This window comes from Ascidiella aspersa, chromosome 6 (assembly GCF_963924565.1).
Source record: "Ascidiella aspersa chromosome 6, kaAscAspe10.2, whole genome shotgun sequence".
Lineage (NCBI taxonomy): Eukaryota > Metazoa > Chordata > Ascidiacea > Phlebobranchia > Ascidiidae > Ascidiella > Ascidiella aspersa.
The window spans coordinates 23,986,575-24,009,765 of NC_139452.1; the positions used below are offsets into that span (position 1 = coordinate 23,986,575).

At 37.8% G+C, this 23,191-nt stretch overlaps 2 protein-coding genes across 2 annotated transcripts; both read right to left on the reverse strand.

Annotated features, from left to right (window-relative positions):
- Nucleotides 1–748: 748 nt before the first annotated feature.
- Nucleotides 749–3,816, reverse strand: LOC146140915 (uncharacterized). Its single transcript, XM_083392211.1, has 3 exons — nucleotides 3,711–3,816; nucleotides 2,983–3,108; nucleotides 749–1,890 (listed from the first exon to the last, which is right to left on the reverse strand). Exons 1-3 carry the CDS (start codon nucleotides 3,781–3,783, stop codon nucleotides 1,532–1,534), a joined length of 558 nt encoding a protein of 185 aa, XP_083248337.1. The 5' UTR covers nucleotides 3,784–3,816; the 3' UTR covers nucleotides 749–1,531.
- Nucleotides 3,817–7,755: 3,939 nt separating this feature from the next.
- LOC146140916 (integrator complex subunit 13-like) lies at nucleotides 7,756–20,321 on the reverse strand. The gene is made up of 14 exons (XM_083392067.1): nucleotides 20,173–20,321; nucleotides 19,481–19,663; nucleotides 18,256–18,446; nucleotides 17,723–17,803; nucleotides 16,512–16,746; nucleotides 15,583–15,736; nucleotides 14,995–15,084; nucleotides 13,885–14,099; nucleotides 13,214–13,423; nucleotides 12,781–12,914; nucleotides 11,794–11,958; nucleotides 10,065–10,174; nucleotides 8,303–8,480; nucleotides 7,756–8,019 (listed from the first exon to the last, which is right to left on the reverse strand). The coding sequence occupies exons 1-14, from the start codon at nucleotides 20,284–20,286 to the stop codon at nucleotides 7,872–7,874; spliced, it is 2,208 nt and encodes a 735-aa protein (XP_083248193.1). The 5' UTR covers nucleotides 20,287–20,321; the 3' UTR covers nucleotides 7,756–7,871.
- Nucleotides 20,322–23,191: the final 2,870 nt, after the last annotated feature.

A 23,191-nucleotide genomic window follows, 5' to 3' on the forward strand; every position in this document is an offset into this window, starting at 1 on the left:
TTCAGCAACCTACATAAAAAAATGTTCCTTTCATACCAGGGAACTTGAACATATGCGTGATGCGCCACGAAAGGGCATCCCGGTCAGATCTGGCAGAGAATGCGGTTGAACTTCGACACGGAATTGATGAGATAACTGTAAAATTCAGGACTGGGAACCGCACTATTACAAAATACTGTCCATTGAATCATTCCGAATTGCCAAATGTCGTAACGCCATGAATAAAAAGGATTCGTGCTAACCGGCTATCTACTCATTGTTGTAGCTAACGCCATGGCTGATAAACGCTCGTTGTTCTTGTCCAACAGTGCAGTTTTGCACCAGATAACTCCGTCGCGTTACAGCTTATCACATACTTCAGCGCAGCGACGATTTATTATTTTTGCCTATATAGTCATTTTATTTTTGAGTATATAAACTGGCTAATGCATTCTTGTTTCAATTAAAATCCTGATGAGTTTAGCTGGTATCTGCTGCCGAAACGTCGGTTTTTGTTGAGACCAGAAAAGCGATTTTTATCTTTTTATATATTCTTCTATCTTCAATACAACTATTCCTATATCAGAGTAATATTGGGAGTCATTTTTTCTAAGATAAGTTAAAATGGTATGAATTGGATGCGCATGTGTCCAATCTAAATGTAGGCTACATTTTATTTCATCCCTGCAAAGCCAGTGTTTCGTGGCAAAATACAGTTAATTTAACACAAATTAAGCAAATTCTTTTGGATGTGTTTCTAGCTAGACACAAAGTGGCGTGTTTTTTATTGCATCGAAAACGTTACAGATAAAAGGAAGCAGGTTGACGCTATACGTACAATTTTAATATCAACATCCTTTTCCGCCGTGTTACCATTAATTAAATCTGAAGTTCACAAAACGCTAAATGTCATCCCTTATGTACAACAAAGAAACTGGTGTAAAATCTTCAACGACAAACTACAAAGTATCAAGGAATTCAGCAAGTTGTTTTAAACAAACAAAACCGTTTATTTTTTGGTACAGAAATATAGGCTCCCTTAAACTTTCAAGTTTCCTATGGCAATCACATAGCTTTTGTACAAATTATGGCATTTGCGAATTTAAACACTTATGTGATTCGAGAACCTTGGCAAAAATATTGTATGCACCGTAGTCTATAATGCACGCTTGTATATTGCACCTTCACATACATTGCAAACTATAACACTTAATGTATTAATCACAGATGCCACTGGGTATAAGTTATTTTGCATTATAATACTTCTAGCAGAAATTCTGTTGGACAAAACGCAGTTAAAAACGAATTATTATAACGTTCTTTATCACTCTTTAATTATTTATACTATTCAATAATATTTCAATAAGGCCTTCATAGACCACCTTAAATTAGTCCACCTACCCGAAAGGGGTTCACTTACCCCAGTTTAAGAACCACTGTGTTAGAGCATCAATCAACATGCAACAGAAGCCCGGTATCGCTGGTTTTCGTTTTTTTAGATAAACATACACACTCCCTATTAACTAATCAACAATATTCAAACAAAAAGAGTTCAAACACGGACCATGGCCTGTTCATAGGGGATGCCGCACACCTCCCGGTAGCTCTGGACCAGCGCGCAAAGTGGACAAAATAAATTGACCATCAGGTCGCCGCACGCGCTGCCTTCGATGTCCTTCTTGGCTCGTACCTGGGCTCGTACCAGACCTCCGGCGATGCAGCCGGTAAAAATATAGGCGAGACTGCACACCAGGCAATTGTCGCCGACCGCCTCGGCCGTTTTACCGTTCACATAGCATGGACAAAAGAAGGTGATCAGACAGAGCTTGGGGTCGTCGAAGCAGTTGAAGAGAGTGTAGGTAAAACTTGACATGTCGCTTTCGTCTTCGACTTCTTTGCTGTCGTCCGAGCCTTGATTTCGTTAAAGTTTTCAGATGTTTAACGAGGTCTCAGCAGGGAGTAAATGACCGGTTACGTTTAATAGGTTAAATAACGGATGATATCTGCGACCGGATGTCTTTCGTTAGTAAAGGTAGGTATATAGACACAGAGAGGGTTAAAACCGACATAAAAACTGCTAGATCACGGTTGTTTAACACGCATGTCTGTATCTTTCATAAACATAGAGATTGTTTAACCAGGGTAGTTTCTTATAGGTCCCAGCCGTTTCGAGAGACGCGAACTTTCCTTCTATGCTCGTAAATACCCTAAGGTGGCGGATTGAGCTTTAAACAAACCAATGTGTTGTTGCGCGTGCGTAAAATATTCATTGCCACCTCCTTTAACATAAATTCGTTATACGGGGAAACACTCCGTGTTTTCCTATACACCCCGTATTTTTATATTGCAAAGCTCCACCTATCTGTATTTATTTCTTATATTAACGCAGTGTTCTAATTACTTAAGTCACTCTTTTTAAATAACTTGACTTTGCAAATGACCAGGGTTGAAATAAAGTGTTTCCATTAATTTTTTTTTATAAAATTGGGTTATTTATCTTAATTTTTAAACATAAAACAATTTGCTTTCTATTTGTTGCGTTAGTTCAGTTAATGCTCATATAATCGGACAAGAACAAATTTAACGTTTATTGTCTATGACAAGGATTTTGACTTGACTTTTTTCATTGACTTGCTTTAATTATGACTGAACTGCTGGGACCTGACTTGTTATTTATACAAAAATACTTGACTGGTACTTAAGTTGTTTTACACATTACTTGACTTGGACATAACTTATTTTACAAATGTCTTGACTGGGATTCACGTCCGTTCAAAATTACTTGTTTTCAACACTTTATTAACGATCGTTTATTACTGTCATACAACTCAGAAAACCGTTCCATCTATGTTGCTGTAAGCAGACGAAGCTACGTTTATCATATTGCATGACCTTTTTTTCCTAGCAGAACTTCTTAAAGTTTGTTTCTTAGCGGAATTGTTATAAGTTAACGTTATACGTTTTGATTTTAGTATCACCATAGTTTACTGGTCTAAATCGTACTTGATCTGCGTTGGTCCCTGTACGCAGTTTTCTGCCAGTGTTCTGGGATATAGCTCGGCGTCCGCGTTGGCGCTGTCTGACGCTGTCGACTGCCGCAGCCGAAAGGCGTGTTGCTGTAAATACTTCCTGCAATAACACGCAAGCTCTAAATGTTCTTCCAGCACGTTAGAACTGTGAACCGTGCATATAGACCAAGATTTGCTAATCTATATTTAAAGAGGTTGTTGGGAAATCGATAGGCGCATTGTGTTTTTTTAATAACACTGGTTTCCTTTAATAAAATACAGTCAGTAGAGTGGGAGATTAGTTTGTTCTGTTAATTTTTTGATGGCAGCTTATTTTTGGTAAATGGTGGTCTGGTCAATAGCTGACCTCGACAGTGATTCCTGATATTTGCGAAACCAGTCAAAATCGTAACAATACGTATTTGTGGAAGATTTTTTAAAGGCCAAACGACAACTATATACAGAATCTTGTATATGCTTTATTTACAGGCCAATTACACTAACTAAAGCGATTGAAAATTTTGTCTAATTACTTCAATTCGTATATATCTAACAGAAGTATACCTTGTGAACAGGCAATTATATATGCATTATCTTGGATATGTTTTATTTACAGGCCAGTAAAACTAATTAAAACGATTTTATCTAAATTGCTGAATTTCATATAGCTAATAGAACTATCCCTTGTGAAAACGACCACTATACTGACAATAATAAAAGTACCTGGGGCAAGAGTGCCGTATGTGGCTAAAGGCAAAACGCTGAAAGCGCCAATAACTCCTATATCCCGAAACATCGTATTCTCTGTCTGTCGGTCTTCGAAACCAACTTTCTGTTGCAGCAAATGCCTTTGCCTTGCGAACCATGCATAAAGCTGAAACTAGCGTCCTGCCTTTTCTATAAACATAACGTATTGCGTCCTGCGCCTGACAGCTACGACAAATTGGTTGGTGGTGTTATTCTAAGCTAAAGCGTAACGAAAACGGTTATTCTTCAAAGTTCGTCAAAGCAGCAGATAGATTGATTTTTACAACACCACAACCTATGTCACGTTGACAAATCATTACCTCAATATAAACATAGGCCTAATTGGTTTTCTTAGTCTAATCGCATCCGAAGAATTCCGGCACAATGTTAAATTTGCTGAATAAGAGTGTTCAAAAAATGTTTTACTTATCTATATATTGACCCCAGTAGACATCTAAGCTACGCACAAATAAAGTGTAACTAATTCTCTATTTTTTTCTCTCATCTGTTCAAAATTTGCTGATCTGCGTAAAAAATGCGCGACACTGTTCGTTAGTGCTGTATTCTCAAAAAAAGCTGTGGTGGCCCTTTAGCAGTATTGTAATGACTTAAGTCAATGACTTTACTAAAGTGCATTTAAGTTACTGTTTTCAAATGACTTACTTTGTCTTGAGTCGTTCGGAAAAAACCTTGACCTAAACTTAAGTCATTGTGTCACACACCTTATCTCGATTTGTGCATGTTTAACAATTTGCCTGCAAAATGTTTCGTATTTTATATTGTTTAAGTAAATTATACATAATGGGACGAGTTTAACAATTTTAATATATAATTATTTTTACTTTTATAGTAATGTATTGACACGAAGTAGACTTGCCCTAATTATGGCTTGACTGGGAGTTGACTTAGGCAACTGATAACTTTAGATTTAACTTGTTAGGTTGTGCAAAATACTTGACTTGGACTTGGGATTTTTCAAAATGACTTGACTGGCAGTTAAATTCTTTAAAATGTCTTATTTACAACATTGCCCTTTAGAACGACCTTTCTCGGAAAAGGCCCGCGTGCATTTACATCCACTCTCCACACATCACTCAACTAGACTAAAGGCCTGCTTCTGGTTAGACAGCATTTAGCCCTTTCTAGGCGCATGTCAGCGCATCCGGACCGGGATATATGCTATAGCAATTTATCACGAGAAACATACGCTCTCCCGTCGTGGCCTTGGAAAGCACTGCGGAAGCAATCTAGAGAGCGAATAAAATGGTGGGTTTTGCTGCGTTTTGCTGCTGTGAAAAAAACAATCTTATATAGGCAACCAGTGGTTGCTGTTAACCTTTATCAAACGTGGGGCGCTTCTCAAATTGCCATGTGTCCTTTGCTTTCCTTGCAGATGTGTTTAAGTATTTATTTTTAGGGCAAGGTTTACTTTCCAATAGTGCATATTGGAAACTTCTCATTGTTTTGAGTGTAAATTGAAAGTAACCCAAATCTTTGGTAACAAGAGTAGTAAATAGCGCAAAAGGTAAGTCTAAGATTTTAAATCAAATCTAAAAAAACAGCAGATACACATAAACAACTTAAGAAGTAAAAAGTATTCTGTCAATATTAACCTTTTCCAAAAAGTGCTCCATTACAATTTTAAATGAGAAATATAGTTACCTTAAATCGTAAATAAATCTTTACCCTATTAATCTCTATCAACAAGTCTCTTTTTAAGATTATTTTGCTATTAAAAAGCTGTTAACCCCTAAATCCTTAACATGGTTTCGCTTTAGCTATATGTACCCCAAAGCAAGTGAACACAAGTCATCTGTGGTCATGGCTAAATTAAAGCAAATTTTAGCATCACATGCTATTTCGGATCACAAGTTGATACAGATCGCAAACGCCGATTACAGTTTTTTTCCTATGGTAGTCTATTCTGTTGGTTATTACCGGGTTAGAGGAAACCCTGCTCTTTTTAAACAATGCACTGAACCGCGTTATTACGTGACAATGGTCACGAGTCCAAAAACCAAGTGACGAGTATTGGTTATTTCATGGTTTGCGTTTGCATTGTGACTGCTGTACGTTCGATGGAGTGACCTCGCAGTCTATAGACAAGACATACAGGAAGCACTGATCAAGTTCGCCATATGCCAGGGGTTTTTTGTTCGGAGTTTCGGTACTGCACGTTTGTGTGGGATTTTTTTTGGGTTGTTCAGTTTAAACAATTCCAGCAAACTATACTTCCATCATAGTAAACAATATTGAAGCATTTACCTGTAGTTGCATAATCTCTCATGTTTAAAATTACCCAAATTCCACTCAAAAGTCCAAGTCATCATAAATTATATCCCAGTCAATTCAGCCCGTTGATGTAACAATTAAATGTTAAACTATTAAAATTAATAGACTCGTCCAATTATGAGCAATTTTCCATAAGGAACTTCCGTATCACAAACATTTGCAGGCTTTTGGGAAAACGTAGAATTTCCAAAGACACGTAATTCAATTCAAAGATGCTTAAAGACCTTTAAAGGCTGAAGACTTTGTTAAAACCTGTATTAATAATATTCTACATTATAGGCGCCAGTCTAAAGGAAGGAGATTTGTTAGCCACAGAATTTAGTTTATCAGTCGATTTAACGAGGGAAAACAAATGCTTTAAGTCAGCCGCAATGATATTACACTTTCGTTAACTTTCGAAACTCAACATTAGACCTGAAAGGTGCTCGCATACCACGTGGAAAGTGACTCCAGCCGTAAGACTGAAAACGAAATAAAACACAGCTCGAAATAAGGCATAAACAGGAATAACACGTAATAGTCGTAACAACGCCTAAATCGAAATAAGTCCTAAACCGTTGGAATAAGACCAAAATGGCCAGAATAAGGCCTTACAAACCTATTTTCCGTGGGCTTATTACTGCGTATTTGACTTTATAATGTCGTTGGTCCTTATACTATGGTTTAATAGTTCAGACCAGTGTTTCTCAGCCTTTTATGGATAGTGGCAGCACGTCTGAGAAATAATAAATATATTGCGGCACCTCTATACGATTTTTCCGTAGGTAATTCACTAGAATGTCACAATAAACGGAACTGGAACAACACATCAACTCTACAGAACGTAGCAGGTTATTGGTTTTATTCCACTCAAATCTTCCACGAAAAGTTGTAAGAGTTCAGCAAAATCAGATCCTTATAACTTAGCACTATATATACACTTACCATCAGTGACTTCTCTCTATGTTGAAAATGAATAAAGAGTTATTCGAAACGTTCAAAATGATACCTACTTCTGTATGGGCTTTGATATTCTTATTAGATCCTTATAAGATTCTAAACTATGTCGCAAAACCCTTGTGGATTAGAAATAGCACCCAATGGTGCAGCGGCGCCCCGGTTAAGATCTTAATGTGTGTTCCAGTGGAAAGTATACCGTGGAACGCGTATCACAGGTTGATAACCACTGCCGTAAACAAAACCACTCAGAGGCGGTTCACATGGTTCGATTTATTGAGGTTGGTTCTGAACAAAATTTCTTAAAATTGAGAAAAATTGTGGGAACATTGTGAAGACAGGACTCATTTAACAAATTTAAATCCATTTATGTTATTTGTGTTATGTTTTGTTAGCTTACTTACAGTTTAGTGAATAGCTGGGTCGCCCTAGTACTATTTAAACATGATTACTAGTGTAGTTGTTGATTAGTGTGGTATGTAAATCTACTTCGTCAATCCTTTAAAATCTGTCTGTATTAGATATGATATCGCCTGATTGCATTATACTTCTTCTTGTGATTTAGTACTGTTTTAAAATTAGTGTGATCGTTATAGGCATGCATTATAGTAGCAGTATACAATAAGCCTTTTTGAACAGTTTATGCCAGTATACAATCATGCATAAGTACATGGTTGAAAAGGCTTCTCTCGATTTCGCGTCTTCGTGAAGCATGTAAACGCATTAAGAGGAATCTTTAGCACGATCTGTAATGTAGTATGTCGTACGTTACACGTATTTTATGTCTCCGGGAAACGCGTAGCACACGTTGCCGTATGCCAAACCACTCAAAGGAGGCGACCCACGGGCTCTCTTTAACGATTTAGCGTCTTCGTCAAGTAAACTCATTAAGAGGATTTATTCAGTGGATCAAGAAGCGGCCGAGTAGGTCTTCTTCTCCTTTATCTTCATCTTGCCCTGAGGAGTGTTCCTCCCGCTGTTCCTACCGGAGTCCTCACGACCTCCGGCCGAGGAGGGACGGTGATGATGGTGATGGTTGAAACGATGGTGGCCGTGCCTGGAGGAATGACATTTTTTTATTTTAATCTATTCTAGCGGCCCTGTAATTTTAAACGTGTACAACTGTAAGTGTAATAACAATAGGCATGACGCTATAGAATCCCCAAACTATTTTTTTGTATGTTTCATGCAATTTTTTTTCAAATAGTTGTAATATTTGTCATAAGGGGTTATAAATGTGTTACCCAAAATAAAAACCTTGGTAGACAAAACAAGCTGACCAATAGAGGAGCTTGAAATTTTGACCAATCACCGACCAATTATATCGACCAATCACCGACCTTTGATTTTGTGACGTCGGCGTTCCGCTGGTGCTTTCCCTACCCGCGTCCTCGTCAATGTTGGGATAGAGCCTCGCCTTATTCCCATCGCTGGCCAGTCGACCGTAGAACTCGACGTGACGTTGTGAGTTGGTGTTTTCGATGCGCTGCTTCCAAAGGTTCAGCAGCGATTGCTTGCCTGGCAATTCGCACAAACACATTAGGATAGAGCAGCGGTTCCCAAACTGGGGTCAGCGAACCAACTGGGGTCCGTACAACAGTTTCAGAGGGTCCACAAGGAGAGTTAGTCTTTAATTTTTTAAACATTAGTCATCAGCGAATGTCTTTAAACATTACAATTAGACTATGTTCAAAACATTTTTAGTCTTTATTTATGCCTTATTTTTCGATAATGCAGCGTGTTTGTTGATGTCTCCTGCGATATCATGAAGCATCTATCAGGCAATAGGCTGAACTACCTGCTATCAGCGAATCGTTGCATTAGTTAGAAAGTTGTTACATTAGAAAGAATCGTAACTGCACTGTGTACTACAAGAAACATGGGTCAACTAACCCTTGAATTTTTATAGGGTCGCGAAATATCAAAATAATTGCTAAGGGTCCGCCAGGCAAAATTTTTATAAAAGTTTGGGAACCGCTGGGATAGAGTGTGTGCGAAATCACAGGCCAACGACAATCGATTCACGATAAACATAATAACGCATATAAAAATAGAATAGGTCGCTTTGATGACAAACTGAATGTGTAAAATATGCAGATATTTCCTCGCCCTTACACGTGAGTAACGATAATGACTCCAAATGGGAGCAAATATTATTTAGACTTTTTTGTCTTAGTCAAAGTCAGTCATTAATAAGTACTAGTAATCTAAAAGATTACAAATATTTCGCCACTAAATAAGGCATAATCGGTCTCTAGAAAAAACAACAACAAAAGAATGCAAACGCGTAAACTGGTTGGTAGCTCAATGTATAAAATATTATGAAGATATTTCATCGCCCTTACTACACGTAAATGACGCGCGTTGTTCTGTTCGAGATTTTGGTGTTAATGGTGCATATATAAGCAGTACTTATTAGTAAACGAAGACATTAAACAACCCAGTATTTTTCCAGTTAAAGAATCAAAATTAAATTAAAAAAAAACACTCACTAAACATGATTACATGTGACGACGATTCTACAGCAACTAGCAGTGTTGTAATTACTTAAGTCAATTACTCGACTTAAGTGCACTTAAGTCACTTTTTTCAAACACTCAACTTGACTCGTTTTTCGGGCAAAATGACTTGACCTGACTTAGTCTTTTAAACAAATGACTTGGGATGAAATGAAGTGTTTTTATTAAACATTTTCTATTTAACTGGGTTATATTTTTTATTTTGCTCATAAAAGAACTGTATTTTTTAGTTGAGTTACTGGTTATGATCGGACGAGTTTTCCAATTTTAATAGTTTACCTTTTAATTTTAATGACAAAGATTTGGCTTGGAATTGACTTGCTCAAAATATTACTCGACTTGACTTGTTATTTATTTAAAAAGACTTGACATGTACCTAAAAGTTAAAAGTTATCGTATAAATGGTTTTACTTGGACTTAAGTTAGTTTGAAAATGATTTGGCTGGGACATAGGTCATCTAAAAATGAATTGTTACAACACTGCAATGGTGCTGAGTGAAGGTCGAACTCACAACTGTGAAAATTCGCGACAATTTGACGATATAATAAACAACTACAATGGAGGGCAACCAGCGGCCTTTACCTTTTTGCATCTTGATGGCGACTTCGTTGTCCACCTTTTGCTTCTTGACAGGTGGCGGCGACTCGGGCGACTCCGGCGATTCGAACACTTCTGTTTTCGCGAGCGAAGTACTGCAAAATGTAGTCAAATATTATTTACAGCAAAATCAAGTTAGGTCCGTGTATATTACAATGAAACGCAAAAATAAACATACGTGCCAAAAATCACACTTTTGTCTATATCTTATGTATGTTTTTTTGTGCACATCTCTCCTCTACTAGAAGTGCATTGATGATGAATAAGTACATTTTAATATCAAATTCAACAAAAAAGAAAAAAATTGCATTGACTAAACTAAGTTGGTGTTAAATAATATTGGCGAAGCGGCTGTTGAAATGATTTCGATAAAAGGACGCAATTTGCGTGTATGCAAATTGAATTCGCCGTGCATTGTGTTGCTGAGGGCTAAAAACATTTAAAGTAGATGCAAAAATCTTAACACTCTAACCCTAAACGTACAGTTATATGTTGTTTTTTTGAAAATGTGCATAAATTACTTAAAAGCATATGGAACGAATAAAGAAAAGCAGATAATTGCCATGAGGCACAATACGCAAAAAAAAAACATAATTCCGTCTGAGCATTTAGCGTGAAGTAAATATAAATATTCATGATCCGCTCCATATGAGACCTTCACTGAACCTTTGCTATTTTTCTTGAACTTTTAGCTTAGTAAATCACAATCATATGGATGAACGCTATTTGTTTATATAACAATGCACTTGGGTGACTGCACTTATTAGAAAGGCAATGGCGGAAAAATAAGGCAAAAGGTATATCTAACCAAGTGATTGGATACAATTGGAATGACCCTAATACGCGATTTGATTAAATGGCACTTTAAACTTTGGGCTTTACCAAGAAATTGTAATCTAAGCTGGTTGTTGTAAGGAATTTAGGCGAACAACATTATATTTGAAGCAACGCCTTTTCCTAACTTTATTTTACGTAAAACAGTATCTGCAAATACTTTTTGTTTAGGATTTTAGAAGAACTATTACTCCCCTTTCAGGTTTCGCAAAAGAAAAAATGTTTTAAGCTATTTAATAAAGGTTAAAGTCTATACCGGAACTTTTAACTTGAGCAGCTAATAAAGTAAGTAACGCACTAGTGACAGTGGCCTAAGTCGTAAAAAATCGGGGGACAAATAATATAAAAGTTTATCTTAGTTAATAGCCGTATTTTTTTAATTCTAAATCTCGACATCAGGTGGCACTGTTCGCCATTATTGCTCTGGCTTGTGCCTTTCCTTCGTGCATTTTCAATTGCTTTTACTCTTACTTCAACCTAAAGAAGCTCTGTTGTGCGGAAGTTTGTCAACATTACAAAGCAATTTGTCGCTCAAAAGTGCCACGTAAACGCCAGACAAAAACAACTAGTTCGTCACAGTTTAGCCCAGGGGTTCTTAATCTGGGGTCCATGAACCCCTTGGGAATCCGGAAGCTAGTTTTAGGGGGTCCACATAGGCATCCTATTTAGATTCCATTTCACTTAAACATTTTTAGACCATATTCGTCTGATTTATGAAGTGTTTTTGTATTGTAACATTTAGTTACGACGTCGTTTTTAAATTTTCTTGCCTACCTTGATCCACGCGAAGCAAAAAAAGTTTGGGGGTCCGCGGTGAAAAAAGTTTAACAACTCCTGGTTTAGCCTCACGTTCACCGCAACCACTATAACGTTTACGCACATATCCTTGTCTTTTGCCTTCAGGTCGCTTTTCTTGGCTCCCTCGTCCGGCTTTCCCACGCATTCGACCAGGCAGTCGTAGAGTTGCTGATGAAGGGGCGAGTTGACAGAGTGCGACTGCAGCAGACGCTCCAACTCGGCCCACATCTGCTTGTACTGGTCGTCCCTGCGAAAAAAAATAGTCTTTGCCGTTATTGGTTAATACAACGGACAGTGGTTCTCAACCGGGATGCCCAGCACCCTGGGGTAGGGGTCTGCAAATAGTTTTTGACGCGACCCAAAATTACTAGTACCGAGGTCTCGCGACCCAAATACTTCGGGTTGTTTTTAATAAATAGCTTTGCTAGAAAAACACAGTAACTTATTGTGTTTTTAATTATTAAGGCCAATCTGTGTGATGCGTTTTGTTCATTTTAAAAGAGAAAGGCGTTGTGCCTTTTGTTTATTTTAAAAGAAAATAGTTCCTGCAACACAACTGAAAAGAGCCTTGAGTTTCACTACTTGTGATGTCTCAATCGAGTGACAAATATGATTTAGTAACCAATGTGTGTTCGCTCCGTTACTTAGCCTAGTGCAATAATTATTGGCAAGGTGTGTAATGATTTTTGCGTAACTCACTAGAAACGCCTCTCAATCGTTTTAGGAAACTCAACATTATAAGTCGCGAATCTAAGGAGTTTTCAGAGGGCAATTTAAATTTTAAGACAGAGGTCGGCAACATTTACCTAGTCGCGGGCCAAACCAAACTCAGCAAGTTCTTGGCGGGCCGTTTTAAATTTCCACTAAAAACTTTGTTATAAAGCACTTTAATATAATAACTCTTACTTAAGGACGGACCTAAATGTTTGATCCAGTTGAAAATGAGTCCAGTCATACTATATATATAACAGGAAGGAAAATCTTGTTATGTTCCCAAACCTTTAGAACGCATTCCCCAAACAAGGGGAACACCCTAAAATATAAAAAAGGCAAAAAGAGAAGTCGTCACCTTTTCGGGTGCTTTCCCTTTCCGTTGCCTCCAGCAGGCGATCCTGAGGGAAGGGGGTTCCCCGACTTTTCCATGCTCATCAGGTGGTAGATAATTCGCTGGCACTGCATCAGTTCGTCGTCTGTCAGCTTGTCCTTCATCACGAAAAAAATCGTTTAAAAGTTTTGCTCTACCACGAATCGACAAACGTAATTATTTTTTATTGTATTATTTTTGTTAACAAACTTCAAGCACCGAACATTCATCTTCTAAATCTGGCAAGAAATTTTTCCATTATTTTTCTGTACTGAATTTCATTGTAGTCATTTGCCAAAATTGACTAAGGTGGAATTAAAAAGTGATTTGCCCAAAACACCTAAGTCAAGTTAGGCATTTTTAAACAATGGCTCAAGTGCACTTGATGACTCCACAATTTGTAAAAACTAACGAATACCTTGACGATGCATTCCAGCAATCGTTCCACTGAAGATCCCATGTTGAACACGATTGTCTTGGACATGGCAAGTGGCCAACATCGCGTATATCGGTCCAACAGGGCAATGGCGCCGCTTAGCGGTTTGATTTTCTCCTGTGCGTCCGCTCCCTTGCCCCACCTGGCGGCCAGAGGAAGAAGCTGGACTTTTTTGATGACTTCGTTAAAGTCCTGGGGGATAATATATTCATTTGCGAACACAGTACAAATAACCGGGTAAATTGAATTTCTGATAAAACTACAGAACCTAGAAGAAAAGATGATCATAATTAACCATTAAATCTGCAAGGATATAACGACGTACTGTAATGGTATTACTGTACGTTAATATAGAGTTGTAGTTTCACCGGTAAAACTTATCTTTTAAGCACTGCAACGCATAAAATGAAACTTTCAATGAAGACGTAAATACCGACATAAATTACACAAAACAAGTCTAAATACAATCAAAGAGAAGTTAAACTCCCTTTTTTATTGGTTTTATTAAATTATTTTTTCGTTTTAGACCATCCCCCCCCCCCCCGCCCATCCACGGACCCAGTTTAAAAAGCCCCCCTTAAAATGCCTACAACTTCGCCACGAACCCTTAAGCGGCCTGGAAGTTTAAAAGCTACTGCTCTAGCGCAACTCACGCTGATCCGGTAGTCGGTCACCCGTCCTCCGACGCCGTCCGATATGGCCGGGGGGTCTTCGAACGGGACCCTTGTGATCCCTAGGGCCTGGAGGAAGATGTCGGATCCCCTGCAAGAAATGATGTGGGTCATCTGCTTGTTCCCGGACTCGGCGTAGCTGGATCCGGCGCCCCCATCCGGACCCTTGCGCCAATGCTCCAGGAGAACAGATCTACCTGGAAAGTGGGGATTCCGATAATATCGAATAGGAAGTCGATAACCAATACCAAGTGTTGGTGTCTGTACTGGTCCGATATTTGGTTTGTTACCGTATAATGTAGGAATTTCAGACATGGTTTGCTAACAAACGTTGCGATTTTACCCTAAAATAAAAATTTGGTAAAAAACTGTAGGTTAACAACATGGCATAGAATTTGTAACGCTGAACTAAATTTTAGCATTACAACCTTAAAAAAAGGATTTGAACCTTTAAATGTTATCTATTTTGCTTGTCTGAGCATAATATCGACGTCAATTAACATCGAATGGCGATGTCTAAATCTAAAATATCGGGTATCGCCTTAAAACATTAAGTGCCGCAGATCTAACCGCGCGGGCCGTAGTTTGGTGACCTCAGCTCTAACGTATGCGGTATAAAACATGCTGTAAACTGTCATATGCGACGAATTCGTATTGCAGTTGTTAAAAAAAGGCAATCCGAAGACACGGAGAAGTTTCTCTATGCCTGGGCGACATAGTGTAATCTGATAGAAGCATAATAATGGTTGGAGGTTGGAGTCAGGCGTAGTAGGAAGGAACATCAAAGCCCATACAAAAGTAGGTATCATTTTGCAGGTTTTGAAATACCTCTTTATTCGTTTTCAACACGAGTACATTAATTGAAAATAAATAGAAACATTAGTTGAAAATCAATAAAGAGTTATTCGAAACCTGCAAACTGAAACCTAATTCTGTATGGGCTTTGGTAATCCGATTGGTTTCTCAAAAATGTGTGCGCCATCAAAGTCGATTCTGAATTACAAAACCTCTATTTGGGAATTATCCGCACAAGCTTCTGCCTTCACTATTTTGAAAAAGGAATCAGAAAAAACGCCGTGCCATATGTATTACCATTGAGCAGAAAGTTGGTGAGACACAGCGAGGGTCGGCTGTTAACGTCTACTGGGCTGATTCTTGCTGCTCCGGTACAGTGGTAGAGTTCTACAGAAAAGTAACGAGTTTGATCAAAGCTGACAAAACACAATAAAGCTGTTATCTGTGAAGACTGTAAACGCAATTACTCAAAGATAAGACAAACAAATATTTACATAAAATCCATTAAAATTTATTCGTCCATTGCTACTTACTAAACCGTACCATTTTTAAGTTGTGTAAAAAACAATAAAATACAAGGGGATGGGTAGAAAATAAACTGGACATTACCGACTTGAATTCATCAAAGTATCAAAATTTTAGAACACAACCGACATTTTTACATAAGTTACTTTGTAAAATACATACCTAGTTTAAAGTAATATACTTAACACTTTCTTGTCAGAGTCAAAATCAGTCATTTATAAGTTCTAGTCATTATTAAATGATATTGCTACCATTTGAAGTCATTGTCGCCATTCACGTATAAGGGCGAGGAGATATCTTCATATTTTACATATTCAGTTTGGCACTAGTTTAAAGTCACTTTAAAATAACATCCCGTACCGTTAACGTTAATCTTGGGCGTGCACCACTTCAAAAGCATCGTCGAAGTCAATTCGCCGTCGCCCACTTCGGTCTCGACTTGGGGGGTTCCCGGCAGGCGTTTGTGCAGCAAGAGAACATCGTAGTTTGCCGAGCTGTTGGCGTGCTGCTCTTCCTAATTACGGCAAAGTAAAATGGGATTCAGCCATTGCACGGCGTGGTCAAACTTTAAGGGACTTTTCTCGACTCGCTCCTCTCTGAGCCTGTGTAGTGTGTAGCTCACTTTGTAGAGCGACGGTCCCGATATGGCCGAAGGTCGTAAGTTCAAACCTAACTGCAGGCTAGTTTTTTTCTAGCCTGCCTTACTTTCATCATTGGACTGATTCGGTTAGTCTGCGATGGCTTTTCGCTTTCGGTGCACTATGATACGGAAACCGTAATCGTTGGTCAAAAAGCAGCTTCCGAGTGGCTATAGATCACAGTTGTTAATAAACACATACTGTATATGTGTGTATCTCTCGTTGATGGGACGTATTTGATAAAATATTCAACCTTTGGTGCTGTTTTTTGTATTTTGTTTGTATTTGCAGTTTTCCAAGCAGAAATAATACCGTTTTTGGCAAAACTGCAGTATTCTGTTTTTTTTTTGTATAAAGTTGTTTAACATCTTTTTTAACTTTTGTTTGTCATTTTTTTCAAATTAACAAAACGTGCCATTGATTTTCAAAACTTTGATTGAATTACAACAGGTTAAAAGTGTGTTATTTTCATAAAAATACAAGACATTTTTAATAAACCTGACATGGGCCAATGTCAGTGCATTTTTGCTAAAAAGGCTAGACAAGGCATAGAGTTTTAATCAAATTAAACCCTTCCTTTCACAAACCACCGTTACGACAACGCACCAAACAACACTGACATGAATCAGCGACACACGCAAAAAATATCACCTTCATCGGTATGCCAGTGATGCTGGTAACTGAGAGGTCGTAGTGCTGACGGAGCAGGTTGAGCATCCTGTTGGCGATGGCAATACCGTGACGTGTAGGCTTAACGCTGTGCGATTCGGCCAGCACTCCAGGGTGCTTGTCCAGAGGTCGTGGCTTGCACTCAGTGATCTGGCAGTCCGAGCCGAAGGGCTTGACGTGCACCAGCACCAGGTTAACGCTTTCCACCGGCAGCATCCTTTGTAAGAGTTGGAATTAGGGTTTTTAAACCAGGGCTGCAGGGACGAACTCGGGACTAGGGACTCGACGGAGTCGACTTGTTTTGCTGGAGTCGGACTCGGGACTTGAGTAAGACCACGTAAAACTAACCGAGTCCCGAGTCTCAGTACTAATTTTTAAAACTAAATAGGCAGCATATTGTAAAAGGTAAAATAGCATATGGTGGATGTTCCCAACCATGTATTGTGAAAGGTTGTCCACCTCGGTTTGAAAGTGACTCAGTGGCCCTGATTTTAAGTGTGTTGTGCGACTGGATCTAGTCAACTGCTCGGCTTACGCCTTTAACGCGGACATTCGTTAACAGAAACGTTCAACTTGCATCGTCTTTATGCTTAAACACATCGTTCTGTCGCTTGGCACATTTACAAAACGGTTAAAAGGTTCTCAAATTCAACAGAAACGAATTTTTTGTTGCGAAATTTGCAAATGTTGTTCAATCAAGTTTTTTATCGTTAGTTCGCACTGTCAGGTATAGCAACGTTGATTTGGGCCCGAGTCCACTTTTGTCACATGAATCGCAGTCCACTTGTCACTTACCTTCCTCCAACAAATTGACCTACTAGGCGCAGTACGTACAAACCGTATTTTCTGTCCTTTTACATAATCAGTAACTGGGGATTGTTTTCATGATGAATTACATTGTTAGGTTTGCAACATTACTCACGTAAAACCGCTTGCTGTGGGGTATTCATTGAGTTAACAAGATAAACAAGTAATGACGCGCATGTGGTAGCCATATTCGTCACCGTTTTGTAACCCGAAAGGGCTATTATGCAAGACATCTATACGGGGGACTTTCGAAGCTTTACACATGGGATCGACGACCTTTAATTGACCGCACAAGTGCAGTAATTAATCGGGCAAACTTCACAGCGTCGCAAGGGCAAAGATCAATAAGGATTTGACGTCCTTTGAAGCAAGAAATTGCTAATTACCCTTCCGACTTGTCGGCCAGGTCGTTGTGTCGCTTCAAAGCACAGGCAACGCAATCTTCGAGCGTACGACGATGTGTATCGCTGTATATAGAGCAGAAAGTAATGGTTAAATATCGTATCTATAGTGTACAGTTAATTATTTTACGATTGCTGGAAGTTTGTGATTTGTATGTCAGATGCAGAATGCAAATTTACATGTGAAGTGCATATTTTATTTTTACAGATGGGAAATACATCGTTAGTCTTTTTACTGTGATTCAAATTCATTTCAAAGTTAAAACTCACCTTTCAATATATATTTAATGTAAGCAACAGAACGATTTTTTTTTCAATAATAATTGTTTTTATAGTTTTTTTATTTCAAAGTTAAATAATTAATTATTTTATATGACTACAATTTATATATATATTTTTTTATTAGATCATAAGTTTAAAATGTTTTCTACTAAACATAGGAAAGGTCTAGATTTTAGAAAACAGTAATACATGTTAAAAGAGCTAATGCTTATTCTATAGTTAGAACTGTCATTTACTTTTTAAGCTGGGTGATGCAAATAATTCTCCCTTGATTTGAAACCTTGCCTCTGCTCTTCTGTTCTGCGAGCTGTCTCTGTTGCATCGGCGATGTTTCGCAAAGGGCCTCTACGGCCGACACCAGCCCCAACATTACACTGCAGTCAGGCTTTTTCAGTGGAGGACCGCACGCGGCAAGAGACGACATCAGCTGGAAATAAGAGAAGTTCGTGCAGTGAGGAGCTGACACTGGTCACAAGGCAACTTCAAAGTAAGTAAAATTTAGGACGATGGCTTTGACTTAGAGTTAAAAGAATTTAATTACTTTCAATATAGTGGTTTCAGTTATCCTGGTATTTTTTGCAAAGTTCACTTGTGTAGACATACAAATATTCTATTCCCACATTCATACTTTTCAAGGGATTTTTCATGATTTCAAAAGGTACCCATTTTAAAGGGTTTCTTAAGTGCCCCGCCACACACTAGTCATTGAAGGTTGCCAGGTGCCCCAAATGGCAAAGGGAAAATTTATTCTAATATTTAAACTATATGTTCTTCTACTTTGTTATTTGGTTAAGCTCATCAATCCCTTTCCCCACTTCAAGATATGCAACTATGAAGCCTATGTGATGAAAAATTGCAAGCAAAAGAGAAATACCAGTATCTAAAAAACTTTCATGCTAGATTTGCTTGTGAGGTGAGCCCCCACTTTTTAAACTACTGACGAGGTGCTCTACTTTTTAAAAGTATACAGGTGACCCTTGAAGAAAAAAAGATAGAAACACTGGTTTAAATCAAGGAAAAATTTTGTATTTATTTATTATGTTTAAAATTGAAATTTCTATATTTTTTTAACTTTTTACAAAAAAACAAACAAAGTTAAATCTTTTGAAATTCCAGACCAGATCACTTATATTTTGAACTTTTGTTTATACATATCAATTTCTAAGACTAATTCCAGTTAAAAGCAGTTTATGAATAGTTAAATCAGTGCAAACTTAATATGTAAAAATGAAGATATCTCCTCGTCCTAATGCACGTTAATGACGACAATGACTTTGAATGGTTGCAAAACAGTTCTTGTCTCAGTCAAAATCGGTCAATATAGGTTCTAGTTTATAAAAGAATTCTTTTATAGTGTAGTGACTGATTTTGACTGAGACAAGAAAGTCTATACTGTTTTGTTTAGTTAAATTAGTTTGATACATTGTATACGTGATATTTCAACAACTACAACCAACTTACATGATTCATGACCTGTTCGTCTTCTGACCAAGAGTTGAGAAACTTTGATTGGCAATCGCTAACAATGAAGCGTAGCAATTTGTCAGACGGAAAAATGTCCCAAACAATTCGGCAATATTCGCACAGGGCCTCGATACAGCTTGACCAAAGTGATTTAGAAACTGGTGCAAGAGGAACTACACCCTAGAAATTTAAACAATAATAAAATCAAGAAGACTTAGTTTGTCCTCCAACTGATCCTAAGCTTACAAGTACTACTAGCATGTTTTGCATGCCAAGCACTATATTAATGCTTAATTGGGGTATTAATAAGTAAACCCGTCTGGAATGTATGGCAGACCTTGGTTAGATCTCCTGGGTGCAAAGCCGAAAAAATCCAGGTGACCGGGTGCAACAAAGGTAGAAAAAGTGCACCGCAGGTTTTACAATGCTCTTTGTTTGCATAAATTGCACTGTAAACATAATATGATGCGATAAATAAAGGTGCACAAGCGTTTTAAATATTTAAGGTGCAGTTTAGATTTTTTTCGGGTGCACTTCGAAGGGTTGAAAAAAACTTGTTGGTGCACTTGCCACACTTTCCACAGTGCAAGGTAATTAGGTTTTTAAATACAATCTGAACTAAGTTCCATGTGAACATAATGCACTGAAACCCATTTTTAAAAGTCATTTTATGCAGTAAAAATACTTACCGGAGGCCTAGATTTAGTGGAAATATCAAAATCCACTGTTTGCTTTGAGGATTCTGCCATTGCTGGTCCATGATCAATAACAAATACTGTTTTGTTGTCAATTGAATTAGACATTTTGTTGATGTGCGAGATAATATGTGTGACTAATGTCAGACTATTTTCTGGTAATTAAAAAATGGTTCAGTTGAATAATGTAGCAATTCAATATAAAGAAAAATTAGCACTTATAAGCAAAATAGGCATTTACAACAATATTGTGCACTATAGGGGTTAAAAAAATACATTTTCGCATATTTGTCGTTAGATTTTAAGATCTCACTGTGCACCAGTCTGCATTCACAAATTGCTTTCAAAAAATCTCGTGTGTGCATCTGCCACATAATGCAGACTGGACTGTACATATGTCATTGACAGTTTGGCACATAATCAATACATAGAGGTAGAATTGGCAAGTGTGTATACTGGAAAACGGTGTCTGCAGTAGGATGAAAGTGTAGGTTTTAGGCAACAGAAGAATAACCGAAGTAAGATACAGAACTTTAAACAAAACAGTAACCAAACGGTCAAGTTAAAACAAGAGTTTTTGAACGTATTGTTAAATTACATGAATTATTTAGAAACAAAGTACCAAAATTATGAACTAGAGTATACGAACTTTCGTGAAGCAAGCTATACGGGTAAGGAAAATTAAACAAGATTGCTCAGTAGCTACAATCCCAAATGTTGCAAAAAAATACAAAAAATTAAATTAGGTTAAAGTTCGGGGCTTTCCCTATATTAGTAATAAATAAATTCTAAAATCACTCACCTATGAATTTTTTATTTTATTCTATTGGTATCGTTTGACATAAAAGCATTTCAAACACTATTAAGTGACCCAAAAAGCTTGATTACCGGAAACAAATTATATGACAATTTTCGTTGGTGAGCAATATATAAACCAGAAAATGCTGGTCGGAAATGTGCAAACAATAAGCCCGTTTATATGCACGTTTAAGCCGGATTCAAATCTGTTTTGTTAATTCTTTCTCTCTCTTTTGGCGCTGGAATGAATTAAGTTCTCTCGTTTCTTAATCGGTCAAAAGGAGTGATTTTCAATCCGTTCGCCGCTTAATCTGTTCGTTTCGCGGACGGCCGAAATTGTTTAATATAGAATGACCTGCTTTAACCCAGTAAACATCACGCCACTTTTGGGGCATTAGGACGTAACAGGAACGGCTAGTCGTAAACAAAACAACAAGTTTAGCGCATATTCCCAAACTTTTTTGGATAACGGACCACTATATTTCGCGGATCGCAATACAATTAAATAAGTTACTGAACTTAACAACTAATCCAATGGCAGTGTAATTACTTACACAATTAAACTATCCTATAACTTCACTTCGTTTATCGTCTCACAACAAACTTTTTACTCACTGACTTCGCGCAACAAGAAAGATTTACGATACTGGATAGCAAAAGCTTTCGAAATCATAAGTTGTGAATAGCAATTATAGAAAGGGTACGTACGTACTGTACAACGTATTTGTGTGACTTGTTAATTTCTTGTCATATCGCCACGGACCACCTGTGCAGTCGTCGCGGACCACCAATGGTCCGCGGACCACAGTTTGGGAAACCCTGGCATAAGGAAAGAATGTTACATACACTCGTTGGACACTACTTTGTGACAGAGGCGCTGGTCTAGAATCCACAAAGTCGAACATTATTTGGGTTAGGATGCGGGTTTGGGTAGGTTTAATTGTTCTCAACGCTGTGGTAGCATTTTAGGCCAGCGCCAAATACAGTTTTCGTTAGTCATGTTTGGTACATCTTATCACCTTATTTTGTCCACTCTGCCTGTGTATAGCGTTGACCAGCACACATAAGCTTAACTTTCCTGCACTTATATTCTGTGTGCCAGGTAAACTGAAGCACTACACAGTCAAAAACGTACTTAATCGGCAAATCTAACTCGAGTAATTCTTGTTGATTTTTCAATTTTAGGTTAATAAAAACGAACAAGCCGGAAAATCGTTTGTGCGTCAGAGGTTTACTGGAATATTACGTAATAATGCATATCAGTGCAGTTTGTACACTCAAGCTGGCTTGAATTTCGCGACATGTATTTACGACGATGGAACGGATTACTTTTCAATCCCGATTGAACCTTAATCTAATCTGCCCGCGAAAGGTGCATATAAACGGGCTTAATGATGGGGCTAATATATGGTCGCAGATTAGACTACAAGTCAAAAATTTGCAGCCGGTTTACACCACGAACCAAAGACGTTCATCGAACGTATTTGCCCTTAACTGACGTGCTGGCTAAAGTTATTTTCCAGGTGTTTGTAGTGATCGACGAAGGTAATTTGTGAAACACAGTTAGAACAACAGAGTGTTAATTATTGCCGAGATATAAACTAATAAACATGCCATTAACACGTTTAATTCGATTGGGCAACAAAAAAATGTTTCGCGGGCATAAAACTGATGCCTGCAGCAGGGGGCCATCCAGTGGGAGCGGACATAAGGCCATGTTGGTAGAAAACATATTGATTGCCGATTCTACCTACAGAAATGCAAACATTTTTCGAGTTTTTTTACCTGACTTTCTAGTATGTTAGCTCGTTTCGAGGGAATATTTCCAGTGCAACTGAATTTTTAGTGTTTACCTTTTTAAATATGAGCACCACGTAGTTAAGTCAGTATCACAACAAGTCAATTTAAAACAAATCGCTTAATACAGCATAAAAATTTTAACGTATAAAAATTGAGACAAATCACACAATATTATTTAAAAATATTTAATGAAAAACTTAATTTTAACCCAACGTGTTTGACACAATGACTGAACTATAAGTCAAAACATTCGCCCAAAAGACTTAAATAGTCGAGTCCAGTCATTTTAATCAAAGGACTTTAAGTCGAGTCAAGTAATTTGAAAACGTTGACTTAAGTCACTACAACCCTGCAAATTTTATACCATGCATCTGTAGCTGAGCATTGCAGGAAATGACAATTTATTGACAGGAAG

Excerpts from the sequence above, each read along its gene's own strand:
- LOC146140915 (XM_083392211.1), bottom strand. The coding sequence starts at position 3,783 with ATGTTTCGGGATATAGGAGTTATTGGCGCTTTCAGCGTTTTGCCTTTA. Across the intron at positions 3,109-3,710 it reads ATACGGCACTCTTGCCCCAG|GAAGTATTTACAGCAACACG; the intron begins GTACTTTTATTA and ends GTGTTATTGCAG. Across the intron at positions 1,891-2,982 it reads CAGGGACCAACGCAGATCAA|GCTCGGACGACAGCAAAGAA; the intron begins GTACGATTTAGA and ends AACGAAATCAAG.
- LOC146140916 (XM_083392067.1), bottom strand. The coding sequence starts at position 20,286 with ATGTCTAATTCAATTGACAACAAAACAGTATTTGTTATTGATCATGGA. Across the intron at positions 12,915-13,213 it reads TGCTGGAATGCATCGTCAAG|GACAAGCTGACAGACGACGA; the intron begins GTATTCGTTAGT and ends TTCGTGATGAAG. Across the intron at positions 11,959-12,780 it reads AAGGGAAAGCACCCGAAAAG|GGACGACCAGTACAAGCAGA; the intron begins GTGACGACTTCT and ends TTTTTTTCGCAG.